At 45.9% G+C, this 12,443-nt stretch overlaps 1 protein-coding gene and 1 pseudogene across 2 annotated transcripts; one reads left to right on the top strand and one right to left on the bottom strand.

The window, feature by feature from the left end:
- The first annotated feature begins 3,319 nt into the window (after positions 1 to 3,319).
- On the top strand, positions 3,320 to 5,809 carry LOC101769733 (annotated as a pseudogene).
- Positions 5,810 to 5,916: 107 nt separating this feature from the next.
- Positions 5,917 to 12,218, bottom strand: LOC101764850. 2 transcript variants are annotated; one of them, XM_004963298.3, is made up of 11 exons: positions 11,952 to 12,218; positions 10,677 to 10,810; positions 10,567 to 10,595; positions 9,463 to 9,624; positions 9,238 to 9,350; positions 9,062 to 9,137; positions 8,900 to 8,928; positions 8,646 to 8,739; positions 8,427 to 8,516; positions 8,078 to 8,264; positions 5,917 to 6,587 (listed from the first exon to the last, which is right to left on the bottom strand). In XM_004963298.3, exons 2-11 carry the CDS (start codon positions 10,807 to 10,809, stop codon positions 6,199 to 6,201), a joined length of 1,302 nt encoding a protein of 433 aa, XP_004963355.1. In that variant the 5' UTR covers position 10,810; positions 11,952 to 12,218; the 3' UTR covers positions 5,917 to 6,198. The 2 variants fall into 2 exon arrangements, with proteins under 2 accessions (XP_004963355.1, XP_014660463.1); XM_014804977.1 differs by lacking the exon at positions 11,952 to 12,218 and having other exon boundaries at positions 9,463 to 9,635.
- Between the last annotated feature and the right edge of the window lie 225 nt (positions 12,219 to 12,443).

Genomic DNA, 12,443 nt, shown 5'->3' with positions numbered 1-12,443 from the left:
ACGATTTCTTGGCCCCAAAAGGGTCCGGCGGCCATTTTCACAACTTCGGACCATCCCCACGATTTCGACCCCGGTTGTCGGCGTGTCCGTATTCGGGCTCACGTGACCTATAGCACACGTATTCTTGGCCCAAAACGGGTCCGGCGGCCATTTCCACAACTTCGGACCATCCCCACGTTTTGAACCCCGGTTGTCGGCGTGTCCGTATTCGGGCTCACGTGACCTATAGCACACGTATTCTTGGCCCAAAATGGGTGCGGCGGCCATTTTCACAACTTCGGACCATCCCCACGTTTTCAACCCCGGTTGTCGGCGTGTCCGTACTCGGGCTCACGTGACCTATAGCACACGTATTCTTGGCCCAAAACGGGTTCGGAGGCCATTTTCACGGCTTCGGACGATCACCCACGTTTTCGACCACGGTTGTCGGCGTGTCCGTATTCGGGCTCACGTGACCTATATCACACATATTCTTAGCCCAAAACGGGTCCGGCGGCAATTTTCACAACTTCGGACCATCCCCCACGTTTTCGACCCCGGTTGTCGGCGTGTCCGTATTCGAGCTCACGTGACCTATAGCACACGTATTCTTGGCCCAAAACAGATCCGGCAGCCATTTTCACAACTTCGGACCATCCCCACGTTTTCAACCCCGGTTGTCGGCGGGTCCGTATTCGGGCTCACGTGACCTATAGCACATGTATTCTTGGCCCTAAACGGGTCCGGCGGCCATTTTCACAACTTTGCACCATCCCCACGTTTTCGACCCCGGTTGTCGGCGTGTCCGTATTCGGGCTCACGTGACCTATAGCACACGTATTCTTGGCCCATTACGGGTCCGGCGGCCATTTTCATAACTTCGGACCATCCCCACGTTTTCAACCCCTTTTGTCGGCGTGTCCGTATTCGGGCTCACATGACTTATAGCACACGTATTCTTGGCCCAAAACGGGTCCGGCGGCCATTTTCACAACTTCGGACCATCCCCACATTTTCGACCCCGGTTGTCGGCGTGTCCGTATTCGGGCTCACTTGACCTATATCACACGTATTCTTGGCCCAAAATGGGTCGAGCGGCCATTTTCACAACTTCGGACCATCCCCACGATTTCGACCCCGGTTGTCGGCGTGTCCGTATTCGAGCTCACGTGACCTATAGCACACGTATTCTTGGCCCAAAACGGGTCCGGCGGCCATTTTCACAACTTCGGACCATCCCCACGTTTTCATCCCCGGTTGTCGGCGTGTCCGTATTCGGGCTCACGTGACCTATAGCACACATATTCTTGGCCCAAAATGGGTCCGGAGGCCATTTTCACGGCTTCGGACGATCACCCACGTTTTCGACCTCGGTTGTCGGCGTGTCCGTATTCGGGCTCACGTGACCTATATCACACGTATTCTTGCCCCAAAACGGGTCCGGCGGCCATTTTCACAACTTGGGTCTATCCCCACGTTTTCGACCCCGGTTGTCGGCGTGTCCGTATTCGGGCTCACGTGACCTATAGCACACGTATTCTTGGCCCAAAACGGGTCCGGAGGCCATTTTCACGGCTTCGGACGATCACCCACGTTTTCGACCTCGGTTGTCGGCGTGTCCGTATTCGGGCTCACGTGACCTATAGCACCGGTATTCTTGGCCCAAAATGGGTCCGGCGGCCATTTTCACAACTTCGGACCATCCCCACGTTTTTAACCCCGGTTGTCGGCGTGTCCGTACTCGGGCTCACGTGACCTATAGCACACGTATTCTTGACCCAAAACGGGTTCGGAGGCCATTTTCACGGCTTCGGACGATCACCCATGTTTTCGACCCCGGTTGTCGGCATGTCCGTATTCGGGCTCACGTGACCTATATCACACATATTCTTGGCCCAAAACGGGTCCGGCGGCAATTTTCACAACTTCGAACCATCCCCACGTTTTCGACCCCGGTTGTCGGCGTGTCCGTATTCGAGCTCACGTGACCTATAGCACACGTATTCTTGGCCAAAAACGGGTTCGGAGGCCATTTTCACGACTTCGGACGATCACCCACGTTTTCAACACCGGTTGTCGGCGTGTCCGTATTCGGGCTCACGTGACCTATATCACACATATTCTTGGCCCAAAACGGGTCCGGCGGCCATTTTCACAACTTCGGACCATCCCCACGTTTTCGACCCCGGTTGTCGGCGTGTCCGTATTCGGGCTCACGTGACCTATAGCACACGTATTCTTGGTCCAAAACGGGTCTGGCGGCCATTTTCACAACTTTGGACCATCCCCCACGTTTTCAACCCCGGTTGATCGGCGTGTCGTATTCGGGCTCACGTGACCTATAGCACACGTATTCTTGGCCCAAAACGGGTCCGGAGGCCATTTTCACGGCTTCGGACGATCACCCACGTTTTCGACCTCGGTTGTCGGCATGTCCGTATTCGGGCTCACGTGACCTATAGCACATGTATTCTTGGCCCAAAATGGGTCCGGCGTCCATTTTCACAACTTCAGACCATCCCCACATTTTCAACCACGGTTGTCGGCGTGTCCGTATTCGGGCTCACGTGACCTATAGCACACGTATTCTTGGCCAAAAACGGGTTCGGAGGCCATTTTCACGACTTCGGACGATCACCCACGTTTTCAACACCGGTTGTCGGCGTGTCCGTATTCGGGCTCACGTGACCTATATCACACATATTCTTGGCCCAAAACGGGTCCGGCGGCCATTTTCACAACTTCGGACCATCCCCACGTTTTCGACCCCGGTTGTCGGCCTGTCCGTATTCGGGCTCACGTGACCTATAGCACACGTATTCTTGGTCCAAAACGGGTCTGGCGGCCATTTTCACAACTTTGGACCATCCCCACGTTTTCAACCCCGGTTGTCGGCGTGTCCGTATTCGGGCTCACGTGACCTATAGCACACGTATTCTTGGCCCAAAACGGGTCCGGCGGCCATTTTCACAACTTCGGACCATCCCCCCGTTTTCAACCCCTTTTGTTGGCGTGTCCGTATTCGGGCTCACGTGACCTATAGCACACGTATTCTTGGCCCAAAACGGGTCCGGCGGCCGTTTTCACAACTTCGGACCATCCCTACATTTTCGACCCCGGTTGTCGGCGTTTAAGAATTGTAAACTTGGTGTTGTATTGCTAGTTTGCTAATGTTATACCGTTCTGTACTGTTCATTTTCGATTTTCGATTAATTCGTAGGGTTTCATGTATCCGCAGATTTCAGTTTCGGGGATGGATTTTCACCCGAAACTGTTTTCGGTTCGGATTTGAGTTTTAGGTTCGGGTTTCGGTTTTGGATGCCCAGAAACTCCACCCGATCCGAACCCACCCTGTTGCCATCCTTAACCGCCACCGAATGAGCCGCGCTCCAGGGGGTGGCGCCGCCGCGGGAAACGATGATGGCGAGGAGCAGCAGCTCAACCCCTTCCTCGACGTAGCTCCGTCCGCCTCCTCGAGGGTCCAGTTCAGGTGAGTGCTTTGCTTGCGGTTGCTCTGCATGAGCAGTTTGTGCTGGCTGGATCTGTGTAAGTGTGACCCGCCCGCTCGATGGGTTCTGCGGTGGTGGGCGCAGGAATGTGGTGTCGCGCGCGCGGTGGGTGGAGGAGGCCGGTGCCGTGGAGGTGGTGGAGAGCAAGGGCAAGCTGTGACTGACCACCGGCGTCACCCGGGGCGGCAAGCTGTGCTACAACATCGAGGAGATCGGGTACGCCACCTGTTCGATTGAATGCCGTAGCTGCGCATTGTATGTCAGGTTCCTCGTGGTATATTATTGTACTGGCCCTTTAGCCATGGTGTGCTTTGCATCCAGTAGGCCAGCATAAACTCATCGCTGCTTAAACCTCTGAGCCATTTGTTAATCGATTATGCATGAATAATGAATTCCGTGTCATTGATTTCTGGCTTGTTGAAACCATGCAGGTTCTTGGTTGAAAGAGGCGCCTTGATTCGTCTCAATGACAAGGATAAAACGATAGGAATAGAAGGCATCTATGAAAAAATCGCTGGAGGAAAATATGGGTGCTCCTGGGATGCCTTCCAAGCTTATAAGCACTTGAAATCGCTTGGTTATATTGTTGGACGATATGGTGTTCCCTGGACAATGAAGAATAGTGGTACTTGTGACACTACTGTTCCTCCCACGAGTGTGGTTCACACTGATCAGAGCTTCAATAGAGTCGATGGTACCTGCAGTGATATAACCATGTTGCTGAAGGAAATGCACATTGATGGGATATCTCCATCCTTTGAAGTGTATTTGCCTAACAGCAAGTTTAAAAAATCTTCCCCAGGAACCCCTAGTTTCCTCTTATGTCTGTTAAGGTAATGTTCCTTTTATCCGGTCAATTATAGTTTCATCTTCCAAAGTTCATCTTCTGTTGGTCTCCCAGTATTTTCGTGTAGATATAGTGTCCATCATCATTTAGACTACTTGAATTACTGAGCTATTTTTCTGTAAACATGAAAGGATTTCCCCCCTGTGGCGCATTTGATGTGATTTTAGCAATACCTTCTTGTTTGAAATGCATGTGAGTGCCCCTGGCAGGCTGCCACACATGGACCAAGTTTCATGGAGACCAAGGGAGGCTCCGGCATGCACATTAATTAATTTATTGCTCTAGTAGATTTACTCGCAATTGTTACCCATCTGTTAGCTATATGGACCAAAGAAATGAATAGCTCAGTCTCAAAGCTGATTGAATATTCGTGATGTCAAGTGGACTCTCAGTTAATCCTCATTGTGACCGTTTTATTGCAACTTATCACATTTTCTTTCCATTATCACTAACTTTTATCCTGAAGATAGACAAATAGCTAATTCTAGGCATGTAGTAGGCTAAGAGTCTGAAATTTTGTGAAGTGCAGATACACTGTCCATGAAAGTAAGGAAAAAAGAGTTCAAATCGACTTTGGTGATAGCATATGAATAAAATTTATAACATAATACATTGCTCTCATATACTCTGTTGATCCATGTTTGTACCGGAGTATCACAACTTTGACATAAAGTCCTAAAAAAATATTGATATTATTGTTCATTTCGGTGCAGGAATAAGCCCCCCTCAAGGGTTGTATTGGAAATGGTGGAAAACAATTTTGGGGGTATTCCTCTTAAATATTGCCATGTGGATAATGGGCGTGTCAGCTTTCTTTCCTTGGACAAAGTTGCTCTTCCAAGCTTGCCTTGATGGGTAGCAGGCACATTTGTTTGCGCTCCTTGTTGTCACTGATCTTGTAATAACATACATAGAAATAGCGAGATCTTAAGATATATTTGCCTCAGCAGTTATTCTTGTTTGAAGCACGGTTAGTTTCGTTTTTATAGTATAGGTTAGTGTTGAGACACTGATTTATATATTTTATGGATTCTATGTAAACCAGAAGTTTCATGCACAGGCAAGATACTAAATAACATTCGTAGCATCCGCAATAGCGCTTGCTATAGCGGTAGATAGCGTACCATTACTAGCGTTCGTTATTGCCCACTATTTGCTATATTTATGATATATGAATATAAATCAAATGGTAATAATAATGTTTAAAATGGTTATTTAGGTAATGACGAAGAGTTACTGGATGAAAAATGAATTTTTTTATTTATTGATATGTGAATTTAATGTTAATATATATCCATACATCTTAATTATATCTATTTATTTGTGATTCTTACCATGAAATGTAATGGCTAACTTTTTTATAAGTAAACTTGATATTAACATTCATATATGCTCTAAAATTGTGACTATTTTTTGAATTCCACTATTTGAACTTAGCATTCGCTATAGCACCCGCTATCCGTGATCCGCTACACCGGCACTAATACAAGACCAACCGAAGCCCAAATTAACATGAGGTTTTCAAATTGAGACCGCACAAGTAAAGCACGTAATGAATATAAATATGAAGCCGAAATCTGCTAGTGCGAACAAAACTTTCAATTATATGAACTGTGGTACTGAACATTGAAACAAGCATGGATATCTCCGTAGTACACAAGCCCTACAAAAACAATCTTGCAGGTCATCGTGAAATTTGGTTAGAAACAATAGAAAAGGTCTGGTTCAGAAGCTCTAAGCTAATAGTGACCTTCGTCTTGCTACAGTACAAATCATTTTAGGTTTTGCTTATCTAGAAGCTGCAATAGCACTTTCTTAGCTGTTGCTCTTCCCTTGACAAAGAAGAGGGAATTTCCGAAGATGTTAAAGTAGGGATTTTTCGACGTTCTCATAATCCAGCAATTTGTTGTAGAGTCCAGATTCTACAGAGGTGTGTGAAATCATGTTTAGTCTTTGCTTCTTGTTTACTTCTGATGATTTTGTTTCTGAGGCTGCACCAGGGACCTTTGGATTTCCAACAGCAACGAATGCTACTCTCTTCCTAGTCTCATGCTTGAGGTTCGAGTGTGGAACTGAATGCATGCAAGTATTAAGCGTGTCAGGAACTGAACAAGCACCACTTTCCTTTTCCAGTTGCCTCCCACTCTGAGAACCTCCAGCACCACTGCAATGGTTCATTTTGTCCGGTTGCTCAGCCAGAGCAGCGTCTGCCTGTTTGGCTGGCAGGTTCGTTTCTTCAAGGTTTAGTGTATCTGAAAAAATGGCCACAAATAGGGCAATGGAGTTAACAAGAATGCTTTTGAATGAAGTGATAAAAAAGAACCGAGCCTGTTCAGATGAATGCGTAACAAACAATTTGATACTGAAAATTATACTTGTGTTTGGTTCCCTAAATAATAATTGACTACTAGTGGTAACCTGAAAGGTGTCTTACAATTATCTAAAGAACTAATCAAGCGTTGCATCATAGCTGTAATACGGAAAACCTGGTTATTGAAAACCAGCACCTTATTAGCTATCATTCAGCTAGGCTATCTGATCTTAGTATTGCAGACATGTCAGGCATGCTATCGGCCATATCGCTATAAATCATGCCAACATGTTCAATGGTAACTGTTCACCAATAAAAAGTTCTAATGTGGCATACTTCCAAAGATTGATGGATAACCCAAAATGCCAGTTTCAAGTAGCCCTGTTCATCGGTTTGAAAAAACCGGCTGCTAACTCAGTAGATGAAGGTTAGAATGTATGTCAGCATTTTATTGTTCTGTGCCTTTCCTGTTGTTATCTTTAATAGTTTAGAGTAATTATGCTATCTAAATTTCTTTTCCCTGTTTTCCTCAGATTCGACTGACTTGGAAGCATAATATTTTCATTCAAGTATGTCAAAAATTCATGGTGTTGCCAAACCAAAGACTGCAACATCTGGCTTGGTCTATCAGTTTGACGTTTTCTTGGATCTCATTTTAATGTTAATCACGAGCTGTTCGACCAATGCATTTCTTTTTTGCTTTTTCTTTATTCATGTTAGTGTATAGCTGCAGTTGTAAGGCAGCTGCCCTAGTCTTCCTGCACAGGCATATGTATTTTAGAGAATTTCTACACAATTTGTACCATTCTAGGCAATGAAATCCCAGATGTTTTTGGAGAGCTCAAAGCCATGTTCATAACTTGGAATTTCTTCACAAATTATATTTGTCAAAAACACCTGATATTACATATTTACATAGCTTCGATTTTGTACGTTCCTTGTGTGTAGCCAATAGTACGTACTTGATTAATTCGGCACGTGCAGAGTTAGCAGTACCAGCATTGTGTGGTCACTCTACGTCTCCAGAACTAAACCAACGTAAACCCGTTCAAACCAGCCAGCCCAGCCCGCACCGGCGGTACTTCCCACCAGCTAGCAAGTACAAAACCAGCCCCACCCAGACCAGCAAGCTCCCTCCTGGTTTGGTTTAGAAACAAACAAGAAACCTGGGAAACCGGACCATGAACAGGGCTAGTTTCAAGTGCCTTGGTAGCTAGCATGGGAACAAGCAGCATGATAAATGATCCTTAAATAATTCAATTTTATACATTTGATTTCAGCTATGTTTTTCACAATGTAATGATGTTACTAAGGTGCTTGATGTCCATTCAAACTCAGTGCCCATTCAGAAAGTAAGCATCAAACAATGCAACTAAGAATTCAGGATCTTCATATATTTATCATGAATAATAGAAAATAAAGCATTTCAACCTTCACTAACGAGTGGAAGCGTCTCATACTGGATTGAAGATTCAGGACCACAGGGCTTCTGATCCTCAACTTGTGTTTCCTGACAGCTATCTTTCATCTTTTCATGCAAAAGAAATTTATCTTTCACCCATACACACTCCAGAATTGTACAAGCATCATTCATAGAGGGGTAGTATTCTCTGAAAGCCTGTGGGAATAACCGAAGGGAAATGAGGCAAAGTTATTCAGTGAAATCATTATATCTTCCAGAAAGATCAGCTTGTGTGAGAGTGAAAACACAGGCTTAGACAATAGAGTTTCTCCATGGTATTCAAAATTACATAATTGCTAGTGTGAAAGCAAAACAGACCTGCACTCCACCGATGCTAATCTTAACAGCCTGCTTCCTACCAGTAAGATCTGTAACCTTATTATATAATAAAACAACATCAAGTAACATCTGTGAAGCAAGTACCAGAGGGTCAGAGGCTACGGCAAAAGCTTTTGTAAGGAAAAGAGAAAGAATAACAATATCAGTCAGCATGTGGTTCCAAGGTGAAATTCAAGAGAAAGAAATTATAACTCTCACCTGTTGGATCAGGACCCTTATTCGTGCAAGCAAAGAAAACACCGCGGTACAAAGATCGATGAAGAATGATCTAGCAAGTAAAAATGTTATCTGACTGTAGTGTAGGTCAAGGAACTTTGTATATGTTTCAACCATAGAGGTAGGGTAGAAATTTATATCTGCTTTGTTTTATGAGGCTAAGCCAATTGTAAGGCATGACTCACTTATCGGTAAGCCTAGAACAAATGGACATGAGAACAGAAAACAAAGGATACATTGCTGCCTTCATGACAGGTTCAGCCATCTGCACAGGATAGAGAAGTTTTTCACTGAGATTTGATATGATACAAAGTTGGGCAGAGTATGAAATCTCTCTTCCAGGCTACAGATAAGTCATGATCACAAGAGCATCAATGCTCCACAAACACAAAACACACCTGGGATAACAAGCGAGCAACACCCAAAAGCCTCTCATGATGGCTGTGGTTCGCACCAGGTTTCTTCTTAGTCTGCCTACATCAGAATCCAGAAGAAAGCAAAGTAACAACAGATCAACTATTTCGACAATAGCAAGTGAAATTTGAAAGCAGCGCAAATGCAAAAGCAGACTGACTCGGTCAGGACGAGGATCGTGTTGGCCGGCTTGCGGGATGCGAGGACGGGGAACACGGCGTTGAGGACCTGGGCGAGATCGGCGCCGAGTAGCAGCTTCAGGTCCCTCCTCACCTGCATGCGCAGACACATGGGGACACATCTCCTGTCAGTGCGAGCCACTCGCCAACATCGGGGTGGGGGTTGTCCTGGTATCCTTAGGAGGATGTGGAGACGCGGCGCTCACCTTGAGGAGGTACTGGAAGTAGGCGGCGCCGCGGTGCTGGTTCCGGTGCTTGTACACCAAGCGCTCAAGCACCCCCGCCTCCGCCTGCAGGTGACGTAGCGCCGCCCGCAGCCGCTGCTCCTCTTCGTCCCCCGCCGTAGGCGGAGAACCCGCCTCCGACCGCTGCGACATGGCTGACGGCGTGTGAGAACGTGGTGGCATCTTGACAGGAATTGATATAGACTTGTACACTTTTAGGGTTGGGGTGAGATATCCTTAAATTTGTGCAGTCATACAATCTACCCGTCCCATCCATCTATCTACTTCTATGATGGAACAGTTAATGATAAAGAGTATCCACATTACTTGTTTGGTAGGTAGATTTTCTTTGTCAATATCATAATACTGCTTCCACGTACAAGGGGGTGGATGATTTATTGTACCAATACAAATCAGGAAATCATTCAGTTCCTACAATGGCAGTTTCTACTGCTTTAATTTTGATAAAATTCAAATCCACCTTTTACACAACAGAATTAATTATACTAATCATTCGACAGTAATGGAAAAATTGCCATAGAATTAATTATTTCTATGTGACAGAAATAATTGTTATAATAACTATTCAGCACTAAGGGAAAAATCGTGAGTCAAACCTGCCTTCTACATGACAGAATTAATTATACTAACTGTTCAACATTACGGCGAAATCACAAGTTAAACCCACCTTTTGCACGACAAAATTGATTAAACTAAATGGTCAACATTATGGCAAAATTGCGATCTGAATCCGCCTTTTGCATGACAGAATTAAATGCACTAACAGGCTAACAGGACAATCAAGAGCGGAAACTGACTTTTACACGATAGAATTAACTAAAACAATCGTCAACACTAACGGTACAGTGGCTTTATTCGGTGACAGCTTTGGTAAACTCAATGTAAATAACGGAGTATGACGGCTGCATGCAGATTGTGGTTGCCAACCATTTCAGTCTGATTTAGACATGATACAAAGATGAGGCGAGCGAGACTTGAGTGGTCGGAAAGCGATACAAAAATATCATTATAGCTTCAAGCATTTAATAACTTGTGAAACGTTCAGAAGGCAATGATGATACTTACAACATTGAAGACAGCAGGAGCCCCAGGACCTGCATAACCAAATTCATTTAGCATATGCTTGCTTGATCAAGGCGCTAGGAACGCTTGAAAAGGATAGTTAAGCCGCGCACCGATCTCAAGATCATGCCATGGATGAGCAGCTACTGATCTCCTGGACAGAGAAGAGAGGATCCTTTCATTGAGCTTAGGGGCTCGCTTCGGCTGCTCAGCAGCAGCAGCAGCAGTCTTATCCTCTTCACTCATCCTGCAATGGAAAGAAGCCACGAATAAAAAATCTATCCAGCACAAGATCCGTATGTGTTTTCACCGAGAAACATATAGGAGCAAGTTTCACAAATCATTTCCACCGAAGTAAACAGGAGCCGAGGAAATCAAACCCCGGGAATTGCTATAACAAATACAAAAATCCCATCAGCAGCCACCAAATCACAGGTTTGATCCATGAGGCCACCCACTAGCAGGTCTAGGCAGGCAAAAATCTACCGTTCCTCGATCAGCTAGTAACGCAGAGGGGTCTTTCAAGAGGGAAAAAACGTAGAACGAAACAGCGGATGAGGTGGAAGGTCGAAGCCCGATCTGGTCGGGGTCGCGAGCGGCAAAGTTGATGCATGCATCTGGAGCATGTAAGGCAAGGATATTGCTCAGTGTAAGCTGTGTTGGCTATGTACTAATGTAAACACCACAAATATGGCTTTACAAATGAATAAATGATCCAAAAATACATGGGATCCAGTTAATCCACAGAGCAAGTCCATAGATATCAGATAATGCTGCAGCACAAGAACAATTTGTGAACAAGCCCGCAGCTTTGCCCAACCTCCTCCCAAACATGGGTGTGAAACAATAGTTTTAATCAACCAATGAATGGGTGGATGCCAGGTGGATGAATTAATAAGTAATTTTCTACAAAACAGATCAACAGGTATGGACAATTGTGCACGCTACACTGAAGAACTAGAATTTATTGGTGCATATTTTGCGGTGAAGTATAACTTTATCCTTTCAGCCTTCCTAAAATGCACCTAACTACTAGTAACATCCGAGCCCATAGAGCAAGTCTATCAGATAAATTTGTAACCTCCAGCACGGCAGAGAAAAAGCAGGCAGCTTTAGACCCGACCTCCTCCAAAACATGGGGCTGGCACGTGTAGCCGTGGGGATCGAACTGAACCCCCAAAGCAAAATTCAACTTATTCGCAAACTTTGACAGCTTCTAACCGTACCCCCTCCTCGCAGAAAAGGAATTCGCAACGAATTGTGCGAACTGGAGCAGGAAAACTCTCGGATTGATCCCTCACGGGTCGCGCAGCACAGGGAAGATCCTGCGGAACAGGGCGCGCGCAATCCGCCCAAGCAACCAAGCAAGGTGGCTAGGGTTTCCTTACCAGGTGGGGAAGAAGCCGATCCAAGCCCGGACGGATCCCCTCCCCGCGCCCGTTCACGAGCGCCGAGGAGTAGGACGAGACGAACCCCTTCGCGGTGGGGCGAGCAGGCGGCGCGTTCCGCGCCGGCGGAACTAGGCGCGGACGGCACTCGATGGGGGGCGGCGAAAGGGCCGGGGAGACGGGAAGGAAGGGGCGCGCGCTCTTTCGTCGCCGCCGGGGAGGGGGAGAGGAGGGGAGGGAATAGAATGAAGATGGAATAGAATGTTTAGGTTTTTTTCACAGATTTTTCTTCAGTTAACCATTTCGTAATTTGGAGACGTAAGAGCGACCATCATACATGTCATATGGTATTTTGACATACATATAGACGTTGAAGGCACGATATTATATTGCTCATTTATCAATAATTTTTGCGTATTGCTATACTACACTCGAGTCAAAATCATCTCTCCCACATTCGAATTTTTTTCTCTTCCACATCTTCCCTTTCTT

This window comes from Setaria italica, chromosome III (genome assembly GCF_000263155.2).
Source record: "Setaria italica strain Yugu1 chromosome III, Setaria_italica_v2.0, whole genome shotgun sequence".
Taxonomy (NCBI): Eukaryota; Viridiplantae; Streptophyta; class Magnoliopsida; order Poales; family Poaceae; genus Setaria; species Setaria italica.
This window is presented reverse-complemented; position numbering and strand designations above follow the sequence as displayed.

Excerpts from the sequence above, each read along its gene's own strand:
- LOC101764850 (XM_004963298.3), bottom strand. The coding sequence starts at position 10,809 with ATGAGTGAAGAGGATAAGACTGCTGCTGCTGCTGCTGAGCAGCCGAAG. Across the intron at positions 8,929-9,061 it reads TTGCTCGCTTGTTATCCCAG|ATGGCTGAACCTGTCATGAA; the intron begins GTGTGTTTTGTG and ends TATCCTGTGCAG. Across the intron at positions 8,265-8,426 it reads TTAGCATCGGTGGAGTGCAG|GCTTTCAGAGAATACTACCC; the intron begins GTCTGTTTTGCT and ends TTATTCCCACAG.